Source organism: Ciconia boyciana, chromosome 3 (assembly GCF_034638445.1).
Source record: "Ciconia boyciana chromosome 3, ASM3463844v1, whole genome shotgun sequence".
Taxonomy (NCBI): Eukaryota; Metazoa; Chordata; class Aves; order Ciconiiformes; family Ciconiidae; genus Ciconia; species Ciconia boyciana.
This window is the reverse complement of record NC_132936.1, coordinates 7,079,859-7,105,347: the sequence shown is the minus strand read 5'-3', so window position 1 is coordinate 7,105,347 and position 25,489 is coordinate 7,079,859. Positions and strand designations below refer to the sequence as shown.

Below are 25,489 nucleotides of genomic sequence, written 5' to 3'. Positions count from 1 at the left end.
TTTTCTTATCGTTTCCTTCATTTTGTGGAAGCTTAATAGGCCATTAAGGGCTATTAAACACCAAGGCCTTGCCTCTGCCTCCAGAAGTCCCTGTACCTCTGACAGCCAGAGGTGGAAAGAACATTCTGAAGACCTGCTGCTACAAGCTTGCTTTGCTTCTGTAAAACCCTTCCCTAGGGCCTCTGCTGTGGCCCTCTTTGGATAAGAAGCAACGGGGCTAGAGGATCCTTGGATCCAACCAAGTGCAAATCTGCTTATGGCATTAAGCAACCAGTACTCATTAGAGAGGTTGGGGGAACAGCCTCTCAGTGTGAACAAAGGAGTAAAACCACAGAATTAACTGCTTTTACAAAGAGGCTTGACAAACCTCTAAAGCAGAATATAGGAGGCCAACACACAGGTGGGTATAGCCTCAGCGACCCAGGACTTGTCTTACAGCCTTAGGAGGGAGCCAAGAGCTGAGGCTATGGACTCATATTCACCTCACAAAGAACTCTGCTGGTTGAAGACGTCGTGGCTACAAGAGTTGTTTGTTATCCTCTTCGCGCTGATGCCAAAGGTGTGTTCATCTCTGCTTCTGCACAAGAGGGGCCACATTCCCAGACACAGAATACAGAAAAGTTTCAGCCAACAGGAATAAAATACCTCTATCTGGGATGGCTGCATGAGGATGGATAACTCTGTGTATTCTAACACAGAAATGCTTGTTTCATCTTACACTTCTGCATACATAATCCCACACCAAAGAAGCCACTCCAGGGTGGGTGCTTCTTTAGTTCCCCTCATAGTTATTTATAGACATTGACAAGATCCCCCTGTGCCTTTCCTTTTCCAGTCTAAACAGTCCCAGCTCTCTCAGCCTCTCCTTGTAGGACAGATGCTCCAGCCCCTTAATCTTCTTCGTGGCCCTTTGCTGGACCCACTCCAGTATGTCTATGTCTCTCTTGTACTGGGGAGCCTGGGAACTGGACACTGTGCTTCAGACACATCTAGAACCAGGAAATCTTCTCATCATTAAGTCTGGTATCAAATGAGAAATGTTGTCCCAAAGATTCTAGAAAGAAGACATGGCTGGGCTGGTTTAGAGAGGCTAGCAAATGTGTCTGCCTGTAAGAGACAAAAGAGTGGAAATCTGGGAGTCAGACAGAAGGATAAGGTGGAATAAGCCCAGTCCCACTGAGTGAACAGAGGTTACCTGATCTAGGGAACCCAAGTAATGAACCACAGGGCTGTAAGAGTGTCTATAGAAGCGGTCTGGCCACTAGACATGAGCTACCAACCCTACTACAAGGGATTATACAGCATGCCAACAATATATTACTTCTGGTTCTGGTACAATCCAGGTATCTCTGCACCATGCTACACACTGCTAAGGGCATAGAAGCCATAAGCTATGTGGGCGTCATCTCCCTGCCAAAGATGGAGGTACCTACTCTGAAGAAAAGTTAGTTCTCAGCAGGCCTTCCCTATCCTAACACAGTGAAATGGCTGTAAGTGCAGGTGAACTTTGTTACCTAGCCCCATGAGAGACGTAGGCCAGAGGTCTAGCGTTACTCTGGTAGCTTCCCAGACAGGTCAGCTGTACAGCTAGCCAGCAACCGAGACAGTGCTAATGTGGCCAACTGTTTCTCACCTTCCTCCTTCCCTTAGCTAATGCTTAGCCAATAACTATTGCGGTTAAAGCTTATTCACGTCAGAATACCCTCACTGATCCAGCAGATTGCTGTTCTCCACTGACAAGCAATAAGTACAACTGTGAACTGTTCCAGGAGAATTAGGACAACGTTCCATGGCTGGCTGATACTGTCCAGACTATGTTGAAACGCTCATGGGACGTTCTGTCTGCTGCTCTCAGAGCATTAGGAGTGCTTGAAGGATGTGATAATTTGGCCATTCAGCTGGGCAGCATTTTCTATGCTTCCAATTATCTGGTTGAGTGGTTCCTATTCCGGCTACTGGGCCTTGCAAACATGAGTTTTGCAGAGTTATTTTCTTCTTGCAGGAAGTCCTGCTTGGTCATGGTATGATTTGATCCTGATCTGCAGATAGCTGGGACTAAATTATTTTCATTTTCCATGTAGACTGTTTGAATATGTAAAAAGGTCATCACCGATTCATGGGAAGGCTTACAGATGAACAGAGGAATTTAAAGTCATAGGTTAAGAAAAGAAAGTATATACTTCGTAAACAAGGATGGAAAATGTGACTTGATGTAGAAGAGGGTGTGAACCAGAGCCCTTCTCTGGAAATATCATTTGGGCGAAACCCTTGAGAAGGTTGTAGATACAGTTCACCTCCTCTGTGCTTAAACCAGTGGGAATGTTGTGCTGGAGAGGTCCACAAAGGAATTCCTGAACTTGTCTAAGATGGATATAGCAAAGTCCAAACACAGCTCTGAGTACACAGATCAGTGGTCTTGCATGTCTCCTCTGAGTCTCTTTGAACTCATTCATTGCACAGAAGTTGAAGCAGTGTAGAGAAACAGAAAGAGGTAATTGGAAGAGGTCAAGAAACAATCTACCTGGCACCCCATTGCCACAAACTTACATGGAGGCAGAATTAAGGGCTCTCTTCCATGTCAGCAATTTTATTGCCTGTTCTTAAAAAACTCCACTGAAGGGAACTTTGCAGCTGCCCTGGGTAGCCTAATTGAGTGCTTCTAACCTTTACAATTACACATTTTCCATAATCACCAACACATTTACCTTTGCTTCAGATTGTGGGATTTCACTTCATCTTCACCCAGCAATTGCTGTGAACATTTATGTCAGTCCTTTACCAAGTGACAGACTGTTATTGTGTCCTTACCTGAGTCTTCTCCTATCTAAACCAAACAACCTTCAACCTGTTCACAAGGTCATAGTCTGCTCATGTTGTAGCATTCACATGGCTCTCCTTTGGATGCTCTCCAATACAGCAACATCCAGACACAGCACTCCAGCCAAGGCATCAATAGCATCAAGTTGAGTACTTTTGTTACCTTCCAGGTCTTAAATTAAAAACATTTGTTAATAAACTTCAGAATGAGATTAGCCTTATTTTCAACAACATTATGCTGAGTGGAGTTAGGTAGCAATTTGCTAGGACTCCCTCCAGATTCTCTTCTGCAAGACTGAGGGAGGCAAAATGATATAAAGTCATGTGAGAGAGATAATAAATTAAGCCCTAGGCATTGCCAGATTCACCCCAAAACCTTTTATCTTGGAGCAATCTGCCTATTAATTCCAATATGCTTGGGATTCACTCTGTCCTTCCATTTCTAAAACACATTTCTCTGAGAGGCTGACCATGCAAATTTCAGACTCAAAAATAGTAAGAACAGCAAATGGTGTAAGAACCTGCAGTGTTGCATCCAGCTTCTGAAAGCTTTTGCCATCTTCTTCTGAGTTTGGGATACAAGTGGCAATGGGATTTGATTAGACAAATTGTTGGGGTTAGATTTTAGAGATGAGACTGGAGTGTTAACAGCCAGGACTGGAATGAAGATGGGTGACTCAAGAGGGCTGTATCTTGTTAACTTCATTTCTAAGGTGTTTCCATATTTACTTTTGCTCTGAACAGCATCTCTCAGGGTGCACCTATGCGGAAACACTACCCTGGTCTATTGTGTTCATGCCAGATTAAATGTGTTCACATGCTTTTTTAACGGTACATTTCTGGTGAATTACAGGATCAACGTAGCTCTGCCTTGTTTTGGATGAGTGCTCCTTGTTCAGAGCAGATATCCTCTAACACACCTTTTGCTTGCTTTCCTGAGCCTGTGATGGCTCTCTAAGTGCAGTCTCAGATGTTTAAACTAAAAGTGTTCTGGGGTTGAAACTTTAAAATCCAGGAAGTTCACAGTTTCTGGTGACATGACAGTACATGATGAATGCATACAGGAAAAAACAGCAGGATGATCAGGACATCCCCCTGTGCTCACATACCAAGCTGATTACATACCTAATGCTCTGACATTGTGCAATTTTCACAACCTCCTGCAAAGTGAACCAAGATTTCTCATATCTTTAGGCTGCAGTTTGATGATACAGTGTCTTGAGCAGAAATGCTCTTTTAAGGAATCCTTTCCCCTTGCTGACATTCTTTCCCATTCCCACACCCCAAGGTGCTGTTGGTTAAAATTGTTGAAAGCCACATCAACAACAAAAAAAAAAGGCGGGAGGAGGGTTTAAATCAGATCAGTTTTCCAGTCAAGGGCTGGCAATGTGAAAGGTATGGATCCACCACAGCTAACTCTGTCTAAGCTAAGCCTGCCCTCCTCTTCACCTCATCCTCTGTGGTGGCACTGCTGCTTATCTAAACTTGCAAGGAGACAGCCGAGGGAGCAACACTGGGCAAAAACGACACAGATGTTTCTGTAGGGATAGACCATGGACTCATGCTGAACTGCTTGCCAGGGCAGAAAAGAAGCCCTCCTTCTCTTTACCTTCCTGCCCACCTCTGTTCCTTCCCCCTTCCCTGTCTGGGGCCACATATGTGCTCCTCTCCGTGCTCTGGCCCTGGCACTCACTGGGCCCTTTTCTGAGCTGATTAAACCTGCTCAGATGAAAGCAAGCTAGACGACTTGTTGCTGGTTTAGTTTTCTGCAAGGACAGTGAGTTAAATTGGCTCAGAGAGGGGTCTGGAAGGCACCAGCACAAGGCCAGCCATAAAGCCTGTCTGCAGAGAGAGGTGGTCGCATTTAGTGCTGTAGATACAGCCTCGGTTTTCTGCTTGTTCAGATTCCTGAACCAGCTTGAGTGGGCAATAAACCAGACCGATGTCACTGCAACAGTGAGGACAAGCTGTAAGGGCAACAAGGGCTTCATTCATGCCAGTTTATCACCTTAAAACTGCTGCAGAATTGCAGGCTGAGGGCTGACTCACCACATTTTGGGGAGCAGTAGGTGACCAGGTTTGCAGAAAAGGGAACAGGAGTAGGCTGTATTGCTGCCAAGGACAATGCACCCTCAAGTTGGCTCACTGAAGAGAAATTTACAGTCACATACCGTGATATCCTTCGCATCCTTAGTAAATGCTGGCACCTGCAAAGGCTGCAGGGCAAACTTTGCTAAACATATATTTTGTGTTTTATGACTCAGACCCAGCAAGAGGCAAAATGCTGTGACATGTTTTAGGGCTGTTAGAAATGGAACAACCAGCACACTCACCACAGACAGTTGATAGAGGACTGAAGACCTGGTCCAAGCTCACTGTAACACAAAAATGACCACTCCTACTTTAGACAGGTAACACCAAGAGCAACCCAAACTATGCCCAATGCTGCCATGACAGCTATCCCTCCTGTTCCCCGAAACAGCCTGTGTCAGCAGGCAACATGACCCTGTTGTAACTGCTGGACCAGCCCTGACGTCACAACCCCTTAATTTGAGAACTAGTGTAGAAGTGGTAAAGGCATGTCAACTTATTGACTTTTTTGCTTCTGTTTTCCTTCTGCGGTGTGACAATGAGTGGCAGTTACAGCTTGACTCAGTTGTCTACCTTGGAGACGTGTGCCCTTTTGGGATGCCCTGGTGTGTCCCACCTGGCCTTCAGCTGCTGCATGGTGGCTCTGGAGATCCCAGGGCACATCTGCCTACGCCATGAGGCTATCATCCCCCATGGACTTCTTATGAGAAGTCAGGATCTCCACAGGGACCATTTCCAGTTTCTGGGGGAACAGGAGCTCTTTCCATAGACCTATCTCTTGAGTTAATCACTGTTTGAAAAATAATCCCTCACAACATGAGTTTAATCCCAAGCTTTTCAACAGACATGGCGTGAGCTCAGTGAGTCACTGCCTCACACACGCTTCTGTGGAAACAAATTCCATTGATAAACCAGCTGTGATCAAACACCATATGGACAAGGACCCCACTGTTATTGGGACAGACATCCCCTGTTTGCGCAGTGGGTTCCTGGCTCCAGATTTTGTTCAAGGTAGAAACATACATAGCACATCAGAGTTTTCCCTGGTTTGTGGGAATTTCCTGCTGTTCCCCACCTTCCACAATAGCCATCAGAGCCATAGGTCTGCATCTCTGTGCAGCTTCTCCAAGGGCACCAACACACGTCCCTAATGCCTGCCAGGTCCAGCCCACAGCAAGCATGCTGCCAGCTCAGGTAGGAAAACTTTAGGATTTTCCTCCCTTGTTGTTTAAGTCAAAGCCCACAAACACTTTGCCATAGCTACAAAACATTATTTTACTGCTTTCAGTCCTCAACACCCTCTTTTGTTAGAGCAAAGCAGGTGAGTAACAGTGGTGGAACAAGTTAGTCCACTTGATAAAGTAATCTGCAGATAACACACTAAGGGACTTAGGTCAATGCGGGGGAAATAATGAGTACTACCTGATGAATGGTATCAGGAAATATCCCCTCTTGAAATGCCTTGTGGGTTTTCTGCAGTGGCACCTCTAGTCAGCCTCACACTTGAAAATCGAGTGCAGGCTCTAGAAACAACTTGTTTTCTGGGCAGTAACATGTTCAGATAATTATACAAGTTCCTGTGTCTTGGTTTCCCTTTGAGAGAGATCAAAGCAGCCTGGGCTGTAATGGAAAGCAGAGGACATTTAAGATGGATCTAATTAGAAGATCTTCTATTTGAATCACCTGAGAAGGTAAACCATGTTATATCTATGGGTGTTGTCTTTATTTTCTGAAACATATGGGATAGTAACTATTGTGCTGGGTGGATTTGCAAGACAGGGTGTAATTATTTTGCAACATTTATGAAAAAGAGAAACTTACAGAAAAAGTAAAAAGGAGGTCATGTAGATCCTGGGTTAAAGTGAGACCTTGCTATTTACCTCTAGGAATCTTCTGCACTTTAGAGTTAACTTTAAACATGTTTCAGCCTGAATGCTGTGGAGAAAAAGAGATTCGGTAGCAAACTTGGGCTTCTTTAGCTCTCTTTAGCTTCTTCTTTAGCTTCTTCTTTAGCTTCTTCTTTGGTTTTATAAGTCAAAGATACTTATTGCCTCCCAGAAGACAGTGTGTATGAGAAATGATGAATGTGTCCACAGAGCTTTGGTTTTACCAACAGAAGGTACATAGATACTTGAGAAATTGCTTGCTGAAAAATTTGCAGCAATTCTTATTTCAACAAGACATTAAATGAACAAGGGGAACAGCCACATTACTTGAGAAGGACATTAATATTTTTCCCATTTGCAATTTGACATTTATTTGCTAATATTCTAGATTTCTAGATACTGGTTTGGGATTTTCGGACTTTTGACTAGCTATCAAAGCCTGAGTAGCAGCACGGTTCTAATTTGCATGAGTTGTCCTCTATATGGCTTTTTATGTATACAATTAACAGGGCAGTTGGTCTTAGCTACATGGTGGTACAAAGGGTGTATTTGAAAATAGAGGCTGACCCACAACATTTGAATATGAATGCAAGTTTGTGAACAGTGCAAAAGATACATGCAAAACTGTAGCAGATGCTGTTTAACTTAATCATAAACTTTGTTTAATAACCTTTTTTCCTTTCTATTATCTGTTTTATCAACTCATTACCAATGAAATACAAGTTTTTGTACAGATTAAGCTATTGTACCATATGCTGCGAGCATATGCTGCATATACAAAACTATCAGAAATCTTTGTTTTGTTAGTGTTTCTATTATTAAGTCATGTCACTATCTCAAGGACTTGTGTCACAGCTTATAACTTGGCAATGTTTCTCTCTTGATCCATTTTCATCCATCTTGGTCTTGAGATCAGCCAGATCCATGGAAGTCTTGAGGTTGTCACAAGTGGATGATGTCTTCAAAATAGCAAAAGTCTCTTTTGTAGAATGCTGGATATACTGATGGACACGCCCAGGAAAATGAAGAGATGCTTCCTTTTCCTGACCTCCACCCCCCCAATTCTGCCAGCCATTCATCCATTGGATAAAAAAAGCCTGTAACAGTCTTTTTTTAAATGGATTTTGGGGTGGGGTGGGAAGATTTTCTGAATCAGTGAGATGTCTTATTTTCTGGTTATTCCTATATAGGAGCATAACAGCAGCCATACTGCTCTTATGGGTCAGCTCAAATGTCTAGACAGCACAGTTTTCTGGTTTGGCTTTTTTTTTCCCCTTGTTGCTACCCTAGAATATCTTTAAATTAATCTTCCTTTTTTAATTGCTCTCAGAGTTCAGTTGACATTTCCTCAGACCCCATTTCTGAGTGGTAATAGTCAATTTGGAGTCCATCACAGAATACATAATGTCAGGATCATTTCTTTCTACCTTACACTTATCAGTGCTGGATTTCATGACCCAGTCTCTCAGTATCCTGAGATCTCTATGCAGATCCTCACGGGCAGCCTTTGCTTTTGCTAGTCTCAATCATTTAAAGTTTTCCACAGTGTTGTATCACTAATCACTGTCTTTTCCACATCAGTTGAGAACAGAGGGTGAGACACAGGCTTGCACTCACTTTCCTGTGGAGCAATGGTGATGACATCGCTCTATTGGAAAAGCAAATCATTTCTTCCTACTTTTGCCTCCTGTCTTTTAACCAGGTCAGTATCCAGGTGAAGTCTCACTGCAGATGAATCTCTCTAAGAACCACCTTTGATGAGAAACCCTGACAAATGCCTGCTGGAAACCCACGTCAGTGACATCAAGTACAGTGCTTGGCCATAAGCTCATTGATGTCCTCTATCCATTCACAAGGTGAGACCACAGATCACGTTCATATTATAGTTTTCTGTCATGGGCTCTTTTGAGCAGGGAAGTCACAGTGAAGCACCCTGTCTACTTGGGAGCACCAGCTCTGCTATGCAGTGTGGTGGCAATAGGCAGCCATTGCCAATGTTCATTATCATCTCAGGAGGTGCTGATTTTTCTGCTTTCACCTGGTGATTCACAGGCTTTCAAACCCTGAGTTTGTATGAACAGCCTTTTCAATACAAAAAGATCATGATTTTACAAAAGCTCATTATTTTAATCAAGCTGCTGTTATCCACTCAGGTTCTGTTCAGTACTGTTCTTGAGTCTTTTCTCAGTGCTTTCCTTTCTTAAAATGATTTTCACAATCTGCTTGGGTTCTGCCTTTTCCTGTAGCTCTCTACTAGCTGTTCATTCTGGAACTAGGGAAGTGCTTTGTTAGGAATAATCCGAAAGTGCATATTCATAGCAAAATACATATTTTTATGTATTGTTCAGCTCCCTTTCTCTATTCCCTCTGGTTGCATAAATGAGTCAGCACCTGTTATAAGGGTCCATGCATGTTTTGCCTCTCCCTTTATGTTCCATCATCCAATCTACTGCCTGAGTAAATTAGCTAATGAGCTTAATGAGCTGGAAAATGTTTATTCTGCGTTTTGATTTCAGGCACCACATTATATTCTGGTATGTCAGTATTCTTGGATTCTAGGTTATTTACTTGTTAACTTCAGTGCAATTAATGGAGATGTATGTTAAAACCTCAAAATTACATGGAGTTTTCCAGGAGATATCACTCTTCATTGTTTCCCTTGTTATCCACGGGGTAACAAACATACAGAAATCTCTAGGTGCACCCATGATGTTACTGCAGCCCTCCCCAGAGAGGGACATGGCCAGTAGCAGAGCTCTCCCTGCTGCAACGGGACAGGCCCTCACTTACAGCAACATTTCTAACTATTCCCTCATGTTCTGGCTGGGTGTTTGCCAAGTACCACTGTGAGGAATACTTGAAGGTCCAACGTCAACTTTTCTCATGGCAGATGAATTTCTAGCACCTCATTTGTCCCTGTTAGGAATCTACTTAGGACTCTGCTTTCTCCAAGCGATTTCTTTCTCCCTCTGTTTTGAGTAGGTACAGCCGACATGAAAAAAAGGAGATATGAGGGAAACAGTCTGGTGACAGTGACAGACGAATAATTAAAGACCTTGTTCTGTGCTCTGTCTTGGATGGAGTGAACAGGCAGAGTGTGCTGAAAAAGTCTGAACATAATGTTTTTGTAGAGTGTGCTGGTATTTCCTACTGTGTGAGTCAGCTGAAAATCCCCTGATCTTTTTGCTTCCTTTTGCTCTCAGGCTGTACAGCAAGGTCACTGGACAAAATGCCGTCCGTGATTACTGCAGGTCTCCACTGCCTATTTCTACTGGTCACAGCATGTTGCCAGACATCACAGGACTCAAACTTTGATCCATTCATCCAATATGTAGTGAGTATCCTTTCCCAGCCCCATTGGTTTTCATTTGGTCTCTGCGTGTAGCACCCAGCTGCTATAGCTCTCCTTTACATCTACAAAACCTTAGAGGAAGTCAGTATAAGGACAGGTAGGGAAAGTGAATCCAGAGTCTCCCCAGTGTGTAAAAGAGATGGAGAAATCCAGGAACTGGGCTCTTCTTGCTTCCCAGTCTTAAAGCCTCTCCAGAAGGAACTGAGCAAAACTTCTGGTTTCTCACTTGTGTAAGTCTGCAAGGGATTTAAATTGCTGTCCCTGGAGCTAAGCCAACGTAACAGTTACATGGGCACTGTTCCTGGATGGGATTCACTCATCCTATGAGAGAGAGAAACCAAATAAGTCAACAAAACTAGCTCAGGCTCAGAGGTGCTTACAGGTAGGTGACAGGAGTCTCACCACTGTCTTGACAGTAGGACATGAGTAGACATGACCAAAATGCCACTCCTGAGTGACTTGTGTTTAGATGTTGTGCTTGGACTCAGACTTTACTCCAGTTTCCCACTTTTTCAATAATTCTCACATACCTCTTCTGCTTCATCAATAGTGCGAATTATGGAAATTTGTTTTGTGCTTTGTCCTGTATATGGGTTTGGTAACAGACTGTTTCTGCACAAATAGTCCCTAACTAGAAATGACAACAGAGGAACAGAGAAACAAAGGGACTGACCAAATGGAAGTTAATATAATCTGGTAAAGAAAACTAGTCTACAAATCTACCAACTCTACCACAGTTATTGTTAGACCAGAAAATACTTCTTTTGTCTTCTACATTATGAACCCTATCAAGGCAAAACAGATTCTAACATCTATATTCAGCCCCTAGCACCACAGGGACCTTAGTTCTGATGGACTGACCAAAACACAATGGGCTTTTTCGAGCAGGTTGAAAAAAGGCAAGGAGAGGTGAAGAGGAAGGTGGTAACTCCTTAAGCTGTTTCTGCTACCATCCCCTGTCTGGCAAACCAATATATAGCTGGTTCCAGCAGTGCCGTCTGCCCTTTGGCAGATGTCTAATAGTGACCAAGTATCTTGTTTGCTCTGTTTTTTTCAAACTGTCTCCAGCTCAGCACTTAGGCGTTTTCATGAAAAGAGTAACGCTTTATTTTTTAGCATCGTTGATCCATGGTTGATCCTGCAAATGAGTCATCATTTAATGGTGTGAAATATGGGAAGTATTTAACAACATAGCAATACCCTGTAGTTGTTTGGGAGAATAATTAAAAAAGGAAACCACTGAGACCAAACTTGGGGGAAGAAGTGGATCACAGTGGGCTTTTGGTAACTTTTGCAGCTAACCTCTAAGGTGAAAGGTGGTATCCCTAGCAGTGCAAAAATGCCAATGCACCTTGGGCTCTTCACTACCAGCGCAGCTGCGATACGAAGCCCAGCTCTAATCACACACCAGATGGTTCCTTTATGTAAAGAGATGACTTAAGAGTTGCCAAGCTATTCACCCTTTCTGTAAACAAAGATTTCAGTAGGACTCAAGAAACTGGCAAAGCTGCAGATTTCCTGCCTGTGTCGTTACTTATTCTTTAGCCATTCTTGCTAACTGTGGTGCCAATGTATTTTTAGGGCATGATTAAAAAAATAAGATGGTCTACATCTCACTTGGCTGCACCCTGCGTGAACCCAGTCATACTGAAATTGTGCCACCACTGCCCTGGTCAGCTGTGTGCTACTGATGGCCCACAAAATAGCTGACCTGACACCTGAGCTGGAGCCAAGACATTTCAATCCCCTTTCTACTCCTATTTAGGCTGGCTTTGCTGCTGCAGAGCTGGAAGCTCAGAGCAAAGAGGAAAGGGTAATATGAGTCCACTTCTGGATTCAAAGGGTGAGTGGCATCTCCCAGGCAGTTTGCAAGGCTGGCCCAGGACTGAGAGCACTGCATCAACCCCACAGCCGGTCTGCAGCTCAGACACAGAATTTCTGCTAAGCTGAGACAATTGCCTTGCAGACATATGCAAAGAGACACCTGAAAACTCAGTACATCTCTCTGCTGGTGTTTAACATTTCCCTGCTTGGAAGATATAAATATTCTGTTTAAAGAGGAAAAGGGGGCAGGCAGGGGCAAAGATCAGTGGAGGGAAAAAAATTATCTATGCTGGTATTTTCTTCACTAATTATTTCACGCCAACAACAGCAGCTAAACCATCACTTTGTTTTTTCATGGAGCTTCACTCTCTTTTTTCCACAGATTGACAGTGTGCTAGGAGAGGAAAGCTTCCAGTCAGAGATGCAAAGACAGAAGCGAAACAGTACGTACACAAACATATGGTAACAGAGCAGGTTTCTAGTAAGCCAAAGGTGAAATCACTACTGGGGACAGCATCTCCTGAGGTACTGAACTGCGATCATCAAGGGGGAGTAGTTGTGGTTTAACCCCAGCCAGCAGCTAAGCACCACACAGCTTCTCGCTCAGTCTCCCCCAGTGGGATGGGGGACAGAATCGGAAGGGTAAAACTGAGAAAACTCATGGGTTGAGATAGACAGTTTAATTGGTAAAGCAAAACAAGGCATTCATTCACTCCTTCCCATGGGCAGGCAGGTGTTCAGCCATCTCCAGGAAAGCAGGGCTCCACCACACATAACGGTTACTTGGGAAGGCAAACGCCATCACTCTGAACGTCCCCCCCTTCCTTCTTCTTCCCCCAGCTTTTATTGCTGAACGTGACATCATATGGTGTGGACGTCACACTCCAGGTCATATGGTGTGTGACATCATATGGGTCAGTTGGGGTCAGCTGTCCTGGCTGTGTCCCCTTCCAGCTTCTTGTGCACCCCCAGCCTAGTTGCTGGGAGGACATAGCAGGAAAAAGAAAGCTTCGATGCTGTGTAAGCACTGTTCCACAATAACTAAAACGTTGTGTTATCAACACTGTTTTCTGCACAAATCCAAAACATAGCCCCATACAAGCTACTGTGAAGAAATTTAACTCTACTCCAGCCAAAACCAGTACAGTAGTAAAGGGACAAACAAAAGAGGTGGAAACTTTTGCCTGGTCAGAGATTGACATAGAATCATAGAATAGTTTGGGTTGGAAGGGACCTTTGAAGGTCATCTAGTCCAACTCCCCTGCAATGAACAGGGACATCTTCAACTAGATCAGGTTGCTTAGAGCCCTGTCCAACCTGACCTTGAATGTTTCCAGGGATGGGGCATCAACCACCTCTCTGGGCAACCTGTGCCAGTGTTTCACCACCCTCATTGTAAAAAATTTCTTCCTTGTTTCTAGTCTAAATCTACCCTCTTTTACTTTAAAACCATGACCCCTTGTCCTATACAACAGGCCCTGCTAAAAAGTTTGTCCCCATCTTTCTTATAAGCCCCCTTTAAGTACTGAAAGGCTGCAGTAAGGTCTCCCCAGAACCTTTTCTTCTCCAAGCTGAACAACCCCAACTCTCTCAGCCTTTCCTTCATAGGAGGGGTGTTCCATTCCTCTGATAATTTTTGTGGCCCTCCTCTGGACCCACTCCAAGAGGTCAACGTCTTTCTTGTGCTGGGGACCCCAGAGCTGGATGCAGTACTGCAGGTGGGGTCTCACCAGAGCAGAGTAGAAGGGCAGAATCACCTCCCTCGACCTGCTGGCCACGCTTCTTTTGGTGCAGCCCAGGATACCGTTGGCCTTCTGGGCTGCAAGCACACATTGCTGGCTTATGTCCAGCTTTTCATCCACCAGTACCCCAAAGTCTTTCTCTGCAGGGCTGCTCTCAATCCCTTCACCCCCCAGCCTGTACTGATACTGGGGATTGCCCTGACCCAGGTGCAGGACCCTGCACTTGGCCTTGTTGAACTTCATGAGGTTCACATGGGCCCACTTCTCGAGCTTGCCCAGGTCCCTCTGGATGGCATCCATACGATTACATATATGAGCACAGCTTCTGTGCAAGTTGAAATGCACGGTGTAGAAAAAACCCCAAGCCTCTTAGCAAGACAGGGGTCACAAGGTAATCCTGTATGGCTTCAGTCTGTGGTTGACAACCTATCCACTTGCTGAGTCAAAGGAAAGAAGGGATGAGACAGCTTTTATCTGTATATAATATGCCATTTATATCAGCTTCCTATTGCTCTGAGACCAAAGAAATCTGGCTTTTGTCAGAGAAGCAGCAGATAAAACACCTGCAGAATATCTGCTGAGTAGGAAGCAAGAAGATTTCCGAAGCAGAATGCCACACTAAGCTACCATTAAATAGCAACAAAGAGCCCAAATGCCGAACTGGAAGCCATCAATTTGTGATCTACCCTCACACACAGCTTTGCAGTCTCATGCTATTTCTCTTTCAGTGCTTACTTTTGACCTTCCCCCTCTGGAGTACACCGTTGACATTGAAGTAAGCCTTACGGATTCATCTTTTCTGGAGCCAATCAAAGAGTATTTCAAAAACCTTAATCTTCCAGTTTCAACAAATATTTCAAATGTAGAAATGACAGTTTCAAACATCAACATTACAACAGGTGGGTTGGTTATTTATTTTTATATTCTGGGTGATGTGCTTTTTTCCCAGTCTTTGATCTCTCCCAGTTTTACCAGCCATCATGCTTAGAAATCAGCAAAACTGAACTGTCTCTGCTGCCTACTGAAAGACCCAACAAGACTGAAGCTCTAGCACACAACAGCAGGTTTTGTTATCTGCATCCCACCACTCCTCTTTATATAATGTTGGCATTAGGAATAACCCTGAATGCTTTTCTTTTCCTAAGGAAGGGACAAAGCCAGAGGAAGCCTGAGCCAAAGGATTTTGCTCCAGTTTGACTAACAAGCAGTCTGAGTTACTTTCAAGTTTCAGGAAGCTGCAACAGCGGTTATCAGACTGTTTACTTCCCTCCACTTGCATTTGGAATGTAAATCGCCGTAAGAGGCTGTAGTCTGACCCTGACAGAGACAGGCTGCATGAAACGCAGTCTTTTCCTGATATAACTCACTAAACGTATTCTTACCGGGCAAGATATCAGACAGGTTTTATTACATGAGTTGTGGTTGTGCAACATCACATCCAAGTAACTAGTAGAGCAGAGGATATACAAACACACCAAGCATTTACAACAGTAGAGGAGGAGATCTGGTACCTTATCACTGTTCCATAAAGCAGTGAAAGGAAGTGTTCATCGGTTCTCAAAACAACACGCAAATGGATCTTTTAAAGACCTTCGGGGTCACATGCAACGTGTGAAAATCACTTTGTTAATATCTTACTTTGCCAATGGCACATTAAGAGCAGAAAAACTTACACAGTGAAGTGTTTTGTTGTTTGTTTGGTTTTTTTTATTAGAGACAATATATGTCTTTAAAGCACTTGGTGATAATGTTACCCTCTCTCATGCAGCATCTGTCAGGATAGTCAGAATAACACAGCACGTCACTAGCCAGCGGGACTTTGAATGACCATTACATGCTCTTACAGTCTTTAAAAGCCTATACGTTTGCTTTCAGCCCAGGCAATATAGAAATATCCAATCTGAAAACTATCATAGGACCCTGGGCAATATGCCAGCTAAATTTTTAGTATCAGGCTTCACATCTCCATTCAATTACTTAAAAGTAATTAATCAGACTTATCCCTGTACTAGTCTGGTTCCCATTTCTGGTTAGTCATTTATAATTAGTACAGTAAGATTTGCAAGGCATCAGATCATCATGTTTGCATCGTTCAGGTGAACTCACAAGAAGGGCAACATTTAGTTGAGATCACTGGCATAAAGATACATCAGGAAAAATATATATCATGCAATACGTTATGCCCCATTTTACCATTCTCATAGTATTTGTCTGTCTGTCTGACACTAGTCTGTGTGCCCAGTGGTGAGAACAATAGCTGTTGTTCTTGTGAAAATGGATATGCCTGGCCAAGTGCGGTGTGCAGTGACTTGATAACCTGCCCTTCTGTCAGCGTAGCACCTGACCTGCCCTGCGGCTACATGAAGGAAATGCCTTTCTACGGGCCTTACTGTGAGCCTCAGACTGAAGGTAAGGAGAAACAGTGCTGAACTTCATTGTACAACTCGTATACTGGTTAGAAGACAGAATAGTGTTAAAGGTGTGAAAAAGCAGCACGTCAGGACTGAGCTCGCTACCACATTGCCTATGAATGTGGAAAGTCTGTAGAGACAGTCTAGAGCTCTTATCTTTGTGATGTGGGTCCACCTTGACGCAAGTACTTGCAGATATTTAGTGCCATACTGGAGCCCCAGCTCCTGGAATCACTCACATGCCTCTGGGACTTTCAGCTTCCACTAAGCAAAGAAAGTGTCATCTCATCAGCTTTTCAACAGAGGAACTTACAAATGTGACCAAATTGTGCCATAGTGCTCAAGAGAAGAGAAGGAACAAAAACCCCCAGCGTGTATCTTTTATTTGGTTTTATTTCATGACTCTCATGACAAGGTGCCCATGAGTTTTTAGGAGCCTGACTGATGACTGGACACTTAGGCTTGGCAGCACTGGGGTGGAGCACTACCTGTTGTCTCTGCAATCCAAGACAAACCCCCATGAGGCTCTGCCTCTGATTTGTGATGGGGCAGCATGCAGAAATACCCAGAGGCAGCCCTAGAGCTGGAAGCAGTCCAGTGCTGTCAGCATGCCTGTTCTAATCAACTGTGGTTAGAGGCAATGCTTTTATCACAGGGCAGCCCTATATCAATACTGCTATACTATTCCCAGGACTAGAGCTAGTATCTCTTCCATGTGGAAGTTGCACACTCCTTAGAAGTCCAGGGCCCTGGGTACAATGCTCCTCCACTGCATGGTATGGACATGTCCTTAAATGGATCCAGCTTAGAAAATTCCATTACTTCTCTAAGCATTTTATGGGTTTTGTGCCCATTGATGGGTCTTCACTGAGGATATTACCCTCACAAAGTCAATGAGGATTTTTCCAATCATTTCAGTGAAACATAGGTGGAGATTCATCCTGTGTAACTTTCACTATGTAAAAGTTAAGTATCTGATCAAAGTTATTCATCAAAACTCTCTATAACTGGAGCAATGTAGCAACTGTAGCTGTTTATCACCTTCTAAATGTATCACCTTTTGAAGGTGTCTACAGCTTTGCATCAACTGGAGAGGGAGTCTAGATATCTAGCAGATCCCAGGCATCTAAATTAGATGTAGAAAACTAGGAGAATCCCAACGTTCCTATTATACAGATGAATCTTGGTAAATTGTAAGATTTGGATTTAGGATTAGACTGGCTTCACCAAGGGCAAATTGTGCCTGACTAATCTAGTGGTCTTATAGGATGGAATGACTGCATCAGGGGACAAGGTAAGAGCTACAGATGTCATCTATCTATCTAGACTTGTGTAAGGCCTTTGATACGATCCCCCGACAACATTCTTGCTGCTAAATTGAAGACATACGGGTTTGACAGATGGCCTGTTAGATGGATAAAGAACTGGCTGGATGGCCACATCCAAAGAGTTATAGTCAATGGCTCAACATCCAAGTGGAAGCCAGTCACAAGTGATGTCCTCAAGGATCTGTACTATTTAATATCTTCATCAATGACATAGACAGTGGGATTGAGTGCACCTTCAGCACGTTTGCAGATGACACCAAGCTGAGTGGTGCAGTTGATTCACCAGAGGGAAGGGATGCCGTCCAGAGGGACTTTGACCACTCGAGGAGTGGGCCTGTGTGAACCTCATGAAGTTCAACAAGGCCAAGTGCAAGGTCCTGCACCTGGGTCAGGGCAATCCCCAGTACAGGCTGGGGGGTGAAGGGATTGAGAGCAGCCCTGTGGAGAAGGACTTGGAGATACTGGTGGATGAAAACTGGACATGAGCCAGCAATGTGAGCTTGCAGCTCAGAAAGCCAACTATACCCTGGGCTGCATCAAAAGAAGCATGGCCAGCAGGTCAAGGGAGGTGATTCTACCCCTCTGCTCTGCTCTGGTGAGACCCCACCTGCAGTACTGCATCCAGCTCTGGGGTCCCCAGCACAAGAAAGACATGGACATGCTCAAGCAGGTCCAGAGGAGGGCCGTGAAAATGGTCAGAGGGCTGGAACACCTCTCCTATGAAGGAAAGGCTGAGAGAGCTGGGGTTGTTCAGCTTGGAGAAGAGAAGGCTCTGGGGAGACCTTATTGCAGCCTTTCAGTACTTAAAGGGGGCTTATAAGAAAGATGGAGAGAGACTTTTTACCAGAACCTATAGTGACAGGACAAGGGGCAACTGTTTTAAACTGAAAGAGGGTAGATTTAGATTGGACATAAGGAAGAAATTATGATGAGGGTGGTGGACACTGGAACAGGTTGCCCAGAGAGATTATGGATGCCCCATCATTGGAAGTGTTCAAGGTCAGGTTGGATGTCTCTGCCCATGGCAGGGGGGTTGGACTGGATGATCTTTAAAGGTCTCTTCCAACCCAAACCATTATATGATTCTAAGATTCTATGATTAAGTTAGAAGAAAAAGCTAAGAAAGCATTTTGTAAGCATTGCTTTTGATTATTTTTACATTTATTTTTATGCTTTTCCTTACAGACTCATGTGGTATGGGAGAGCTCATTGTAATGAGTATGTCAGTCAGACTCGACACAAACTTCTCGGATGCTCTTGGGAATTCTTCTTCTGACTTATACAAAAAATACAAATCTGACCTTGAAAAAGCGGTAATGACTTTAGTTTTCCATCTCTGAAGGTAGAAAGCCCTCTAAGAAATACGGTATTTACCATAAGTGTCTGGGGAATAGGGTGCACTGTCACCATCTTTGTGGGGAGCTGTGAAGTATGCAGCAGTGGTAGCTACAAAGTGGGCCAAAGCTGACCTCCATTGAAAGGCAATGACAATATTCCCATTTATTTTAATATGCTGGCTGACAGAGAAGTATTTAGGAATCTTTTGCATCAAAAGCATGAAAAAAAAATCACATTATTGGTCCCAGGTTAAATGCACATGAGCACACATAGAATGAAAACATCAACATAAATTTATGCCATGACAGTGCAGAGAGCACCAGGCCTGTTCTATCAGATCTGCTACCTGCCTTTACTAACTTCAATGTTGGAGAGTTTCCTATTTTAAGCATGCTAGAGTAATATACAGAGGACTTATGTCATGTAATATGTCTTTGTTTACAGTTTAATGCTAGCTACAGATGTTTACCAGGCTTTGTATCGGCAACAGTAACTGGTTTCAGGTAAGTAAACAATTTCATTTTTTCCTGGAAGACACAAATCTTTCTGTCCAGTCTCAAGGAGACACCAGTCAGCAAAGACTACATTCACTCTGACTAGAACCCATGCCCAGTATATACATACTGAATAATAGTATAATAGCTGCAAAGGAAAGCCCAACTATTAGCATGGAAATAGGATTAAAGGTAAAATTCACTACTGTGCAAAAGTCCAAGAAACATAATCATCCTCCATCTGGATGAAAGCCTTTTGTAGGAAAGACTGAATTCCACCCAAAAGGGGAAAAGGATGCAAGTAAACCTAACAGCATTTCCTAGGTCATCAGGAAGATGGATTAGTACATTGACTCTAGATATAACATTGGATATGGATAAAAGAGACATTACTTAAGTCCACAAATATTTAAATGCAGCTGTATTTTAGGTTTTCTAAGGGAATTTTACTAGAAATAGACAGCAGATGAAGGAGATGTCACATAAAGGTGTTCTTACTTTGGGAAGAGCTGTAGCACAATCTTCTTGTATACCAGAGCAAGTCTTGAGTCACAACAGAAGCCTTCACAGGTGAGCCCTGTGAAGCCTTCCTAGCCATGAAAGCTGGGTCACCACAACATAGAAGACCGCTAATATGCAAGGATATTTAATTCTGGTGCTTCTCTCATTCTTGTATCTGTTTAGCCCTGGAAGTGTTTATGTGAACTACGAAGTAAAAGCAGGAGCAGCAAGCTTTGATCAGATAGCAAATTCCAACAAAATTGTACCACAGTTTCTAGATGCACCTTACCTGCTAAACCAAGCTACCTTCACAACGGAAATAACTAGTAAGTTTAAAGCTCTCTCAGCATTTTCCTTCAACCTTTACTTTAGTATTTCTAGCCTGAACCATGTAGCCACCTTATACTGTTGATTATTTGGTACTGGACCTTCAAAAAACATTTATTTCTCTGGCTGTTTCATTTCAGCCTGTGCCACCAAAACTTAGGACTTACATGAGATGACCATGCACGCAGTACCTCCCACAGAAAACCAAATCTTTCCAGCTACTCTGCTGAACCCTGATGCAGTCTCTCCATGGGAGAGAGATTGAATACCCTTAAGTTCACCTCCAGAACTGAGACGTCTCTTAGCATAGCAGGCTGCCAGCACTTCTCACTTCTTCAAACAAAACAAAAGCCTCTTGCAGTTTACATGAGAACAGGGTCCCCCTGGCTTCCTTGGCACATTTTCCATGTTTCTGCTGGACAGTGTGTTACAATTCAGTTGCCTGATCAAGTGCTGCACTCTCAGTGCACTGAGCGCTCGATTGTCTGTCTCAGAGGATTACTTCAACCTGGTTGCTTCTCCTCCCAGTTTATCTACTTAGAAAGTAGTGGTGGTGATAATATTTCTGGCTTTCTGCATAAAACCTTCTGGGATCTTTGGCTGACAAAGACAGTAGAAGAATATGTTGTGGGAAAATTGCATAGCTTGTATCAGGGGTAATGCCCTGCAACTGATGCTGAGTGCATATTAGTTGTGAAGCACCTAGGATTCCCATGAGATGAAAGACACCATATAGACGTGAGCTGAAATGACAATAATGCAGAATGTTGCTCTTTGTCTTCCCAGATCAGACAAACTTCACTGTGAGTCCTGCAGACATTTTTGAAGGGGATACAGTAACTCTAATCTGTGAGATAAATTCACCATCTGAGAATGTGACCTGGTATCACTGTGATAAGATAATCTCACCCAGCTTCTGGTATCCGATGGAGAGAAGAGTTTCACAGAGAACCTCAAAGTCAATTCTTAAAATTAGGAACATTACAATGGAGAATTCTGGTATGATTTTCTATCCTCAAAACAGCAGATGTAAAACAGCAGCTAGTTCTATAAAAAGCAGAGAGGAATGCAGTGACTGCATTTTTCCTAGAGTAAATGTGAAAAATACACTGTCCCTCATAATTTTCTGGTGTTTTTTTTTTCTTTAATTATCTACATACTGGCTGGCATTGCCAGTAAGATGTGAACTGCCTGAAGTGACTATACAGGCCTGGGTATTCTCAGTGCCAGGCTTCACTGCCATATCACAGCAGACAGCAGTGACTACATGGCTGTAAGGCCTTCCCACCCTTTTGGTGTGGTAACGTGAGGCTGTGGTTGAATTTGTCCTTGATGGTCCTTGCCCCCTTTGCAAACATAACCTAACTAATCAGAACTCAGAGTTACAGTTTTTCATGTGTTCATGTTTAGGGCTTCTTGAAAATCAGAAACAGGTGAATTGGCGGCATTTTGCTGGCAGGAGTTATCAGGGGAATTACCATGTATTATCAGAGTTTGACTCAAGCTCCCACTCAGTTCTTCTCTTTGGACCATGAATTTTACACTGAACTTCAAAAAGGGTAGCCTGTGACCAGGTATTTGGGCACGCATACGCAAGGTAGGAGTCAAGGGTCCAAACTTCTTTGGGCTAAGGATGCCCTGAACCTTGGTGTCTCCACTCCTATGTAAGTGGCCTACTCACTTGGCTACCCCAATGAGGAAGGGGAACCCACATACCTAAAGTATGAAGGAAATTTGGACCTCTGATTGCCAATTTTAAAAGGAAGCCTGGCTGCATCCAGGGGACAAATGCCTGAGAAAATGGCTGATAAATACTCTGCTCTCTTTGGCAATACCTTCTGAGCAGCGTACGTGCCTATACTCAGAGTGCCAGCTCTTGTGGAGTCCACTCTGGGCACCTATCTCTCACCCATTCAGTGTAGGAAACTCTCGCACAGTCAGTCTAAATTCTTACCATGATATATTGCTGCCATGTGGACTATGGGCAATATACAGAACCCAAAAACACCAGCTTAGCCAGATTTTAAGTATTTCAGTCCCAGAGTGCTGGTCTCTTCTCAAGTACCTATCAACACTGAAGCTGCCTAATCTGGATACATTGGGCACCAGAAGTCTGCAGAAAGCATACTGCAGATGACCTGAGAGTACATTTTGATTAGCAAGTAGCAGAGCCACTGCAGAGCAGGGAGATGTGAAAACTAGGTGTGGAAGTAGCTCCCAGCTCCTAACTCCAAATGTAGAGAAAAAAACAGAAAAATGTGTTCTCAGTGTTAAGATATTGCCTATGCTTTACAGGTTCCTATAGGTGCACTTTCACAAACAGCAATCAGTTTCACACACTGATATACAACGCCATGAAAACAATAGCAGTCTCTTCGCTATACATCACTCCAAACCTAAATGACACGAATGTTACATGCAACAGTCCTGAAATACAGACAAACAGTCCTCTGCTGTCCTGTTGTATTGACAGACACTTACCATCGCTTACTGCTGACTGGAAAGTAAATGGAGTAATCAATATTACAGGTAAGAGTAACAAAAGATTGTCTTTCACCTGCTAGGTTTGTTTGTTCTTCAAAGATCTCCTCCTAATTGGCTACCCCAGAGGCCAAGTCCTAGGATGAATACAGGGTACCCTCCAAAGGTGTGTGTATGTGGGAAGGACAATGGATGGACAGCGTGGTACAGACTCCATACATGTTGTGCATGTGCCAGTGGGATTCTGGGCATCTCCATGCACTGTGCAGACATTGATGCTTAAAATTGTGCCATCCTGGATGGAAAAAGCTGCCTGGACCAGCATCATACCGAGTTTTTCCAAAAAGCTTATTTCTGCATTGTCTAGTTTTGAGAGCAAGGCTAAGTGCATCAGTCTCTACTACTGTCCCCAGAATCACCCATGGGGTATGAAAGCTTCTGCATGCCACATACTGACATTTGGCAATCCAGAGAGGCAGGTGCTACACTTTGCAACAGCTGCAGCATAGCTAAATACTGAGTGCACAGTTTCCCTCTCCACCTGTAGTTGTGATACATCACATGCCAGTTGAGTCAGTGGCATCCCATAAGACTTTGCTTATAATATGAATATAAAGAGTTAATAAAGCGCCAAGTAAATGTGTTACAAAGAGTTACAAAATAACATCAATAGAAACACTCATAACTGTCTATGAACCATAGTCATAAACAGCCTATTGCCCTCTTAATATATCATGGGTATGGATTAACTGTATATTGTTATAAATGAAATTTAGCGGAAAGCAGGACAGCAAAATGAGAGAAAACCTTCAAAGCTCATGTGCACAGTCACAGGGGACAGGTACTGGTGTGCAGCAGTGCTTGCAGAGATAGGGGTGATCCTGGCCTACTGTAATGAGCTGTTTTGCCCTTGATTCCCTGTGGCCAGGCTTTCCCCCAGGAACTCTGCTCTCATGCCTGATGCACTTTCAGCTGCAGCACGGGACAGCTTTCATGGTGTTTTCCCCTTATAGCTAAACCAGCACTCTTCAGATTTAAAGCTGAATGACTGTCGAGTACCTCCAAATATTTATTTCAAAATAAGATGACAATAAAATCTGCAGTGTTTACTCCTGTTTTACTTATCTTACTCATCCTAAATATCACAGATAATGAGGTTAGGCTGAACCAGAATACTCTTCATTTTGGCTTATCCTGAGGTATCCAAGCAATGTTGTTGCTCTCAGGACTGGTTTTGGCAGTAGGTGCCCAGCATTGTGCTGAAAGCCATCTTCAGGCCTTTGGAAGACCACTGTGAGTGCTGCCAGAGTAAAAGATGTGAATGAACTTCAGCAATGATGAGCTAAAAGTGCCATGCTGTCAAACGTTACATACAAACCCACTAGGTTTTCCTTAGCTAGAGTGATTGCTTGTGATTTCCAGAGCTCAGGTATTTTTGGACATCCATAGCCCTTCAAGGAATGTTTATTTCTCTCTAGGAGTCTCCAGTTTCAGTGGAAACTGCACTGAATACAAGCTCAACATCAATGAATCACTATGCCCACCTGAGAAGTCAGGTACAGTGACGACATATACATGTGAGCTGAAGACTGAACACGGTGCCAGGCAGAGTCAAAACTTCAGAGTGATGTACCTCCGGAGAGGTAGGAGTCAGGTAGCATGTAACAGACCATCAGCTCTTTAACGCGTAGGTGGCCTCTGTGGCACACGTCATTTGCAAGAAAATAATTATAACAAGTGACTCTCAATAATATGACATTTATCTTGTGTTGTCTCAGCCCATATAACAATATCTTCAAGCATAAACTCATCGGTTTCCGAGGGATGTCCATTCAATGTAACGTGTGAAAGTGATGTGAGCAATTATGACAGTATCAGTTGGAAAATCCAGTCTGGAAATAAAACAAAAACAGTAGACTGTGATATGTACACCAAAAATACCAGATTTCCAGCCACATCTGTGCTCTCAGTGAAGACTGCCACCCAGGACTGGAGCGGTGAGTGAACCTGGTTTGTATTGGCTACAAAGGCAATGAAATCTCCGTACCAGCTCATTTACAGCATCCCTAGCCCTGCAAAACACTGTGAAGCCTGGCCACAGTAAATAAAAAAAAGACTTAAAATCATAACTGCTGGAGGACAGCAAGACGTGATGTTGCCAACAACACTGTACTTGTTCAGTATTAGGGCTCATGACCATGCAAAAGCTGAGGAGCACTTCTGTTGAGTGAGACATGGTTTTTGTGTCATTTCTTTCAGGCACCTACATTTGCACATTCTCCCAGAAGTACTTGGAGAGTTCTGCGAATGTGACAATCAAGGTTATTTCCTTGCCACTGAATCAGAACATCCTGATAGACCCCATTGCAGCATCTATACGGTGCAAAGTGCAACAAGCCCTTGAGTGCTGCATAAGTGCTAACAGCACGGAAGATTACACTGTTAAATTCATGGTTCAACAAAAAGAATTTCAAGCTGGTAAGAAACAATAAACTTGCAGAATCACTAGTTGCACTATATGTCACAACCCAGGCCCTGTTTTTTTTTGTTTTCAGTTAGGTCTGTGTAACCAATTCATACTTACTGCTATTATGACAACCCACAAGTACTCCTGAGAGCGTAAAAAAAGGGTAATAGACTTTTTTTAGAATGGTTGCTATGCTTGGGGAGCATGGCTGAGATTAACAGAACAGCAACTGAAGTCACTGCTGTAGTGATAAATACATAATAGGTAAATTCAATGTTTGGTTTGCCTTGCCAGGCAGTGAGAAGTGAGCATCCTCATCATTGTTCAGATTAGAAATTGCTGAACTCCATTTATTTGCTTTTATCTTCCACTCTGCCACTTTTTTGAACTGAGTATCAAGGAAACATTACTTAAGAAGATGACCTGCTAA

General features: G+C 43.4%; 1 protein-coding gene across 1 annotated transcript in view; it reads left to right on the top strand.

Moving 5' to 3' along the window:
* Positions 1–1,267: 1,267 nt before the first annotated feature.
* ADGRF5 (adhesion G protein-coupled receptor F5) overlaps positions 1,268–25,489 on the top strand; it is a 37,524-nt gene continuing 13,302 nt past the window's right edge. The window contains exons 1-13 of the mRNA XM_072855570.1: positions 1,268–1,343; positions 9,998–10,128; positions 12,353–12,413; positions 14,441–14,611; positions 15,942–16,121; positions 18,637–18,764; positions 19,234–19,292; positions 19,968–20,110; positions 20,898–21,110; positions 22,407–22,640; positions 24,071–24,235; positions 24,371–24,589; positions 24,852–25,070. Coding sequence (XP_072711671.1) covers positions 1,268–1,343; positions 9,998–10,128; positions 12,353–12,413; positions 14,441–14,611; positions 15,942–16,121; positions 18,637–18,764; positions 19,234–19,292; positions 19,968–20,110; positions 20,898–21,110; positions 22,407–22,640; positions 24,071–24,235; positions 24,371–24,589; positions 24,852–25,070 — 1,999 coding nt within the window. The remainder of the gene's footprint in view (positions 1,344–9,997; positions 10,129–12,352; positions 12,414–14,440; positions 14,612–15,941; positions 16,122–18,636; positions 18,765–19,233; positions 19,293–19,967; positions 20,111–20,897; positions 21,111–22,406; positions 22,641–24,070; positions 24,236–24,370; positions 24,590–24,851; positions 25,071–25,489) is intronic.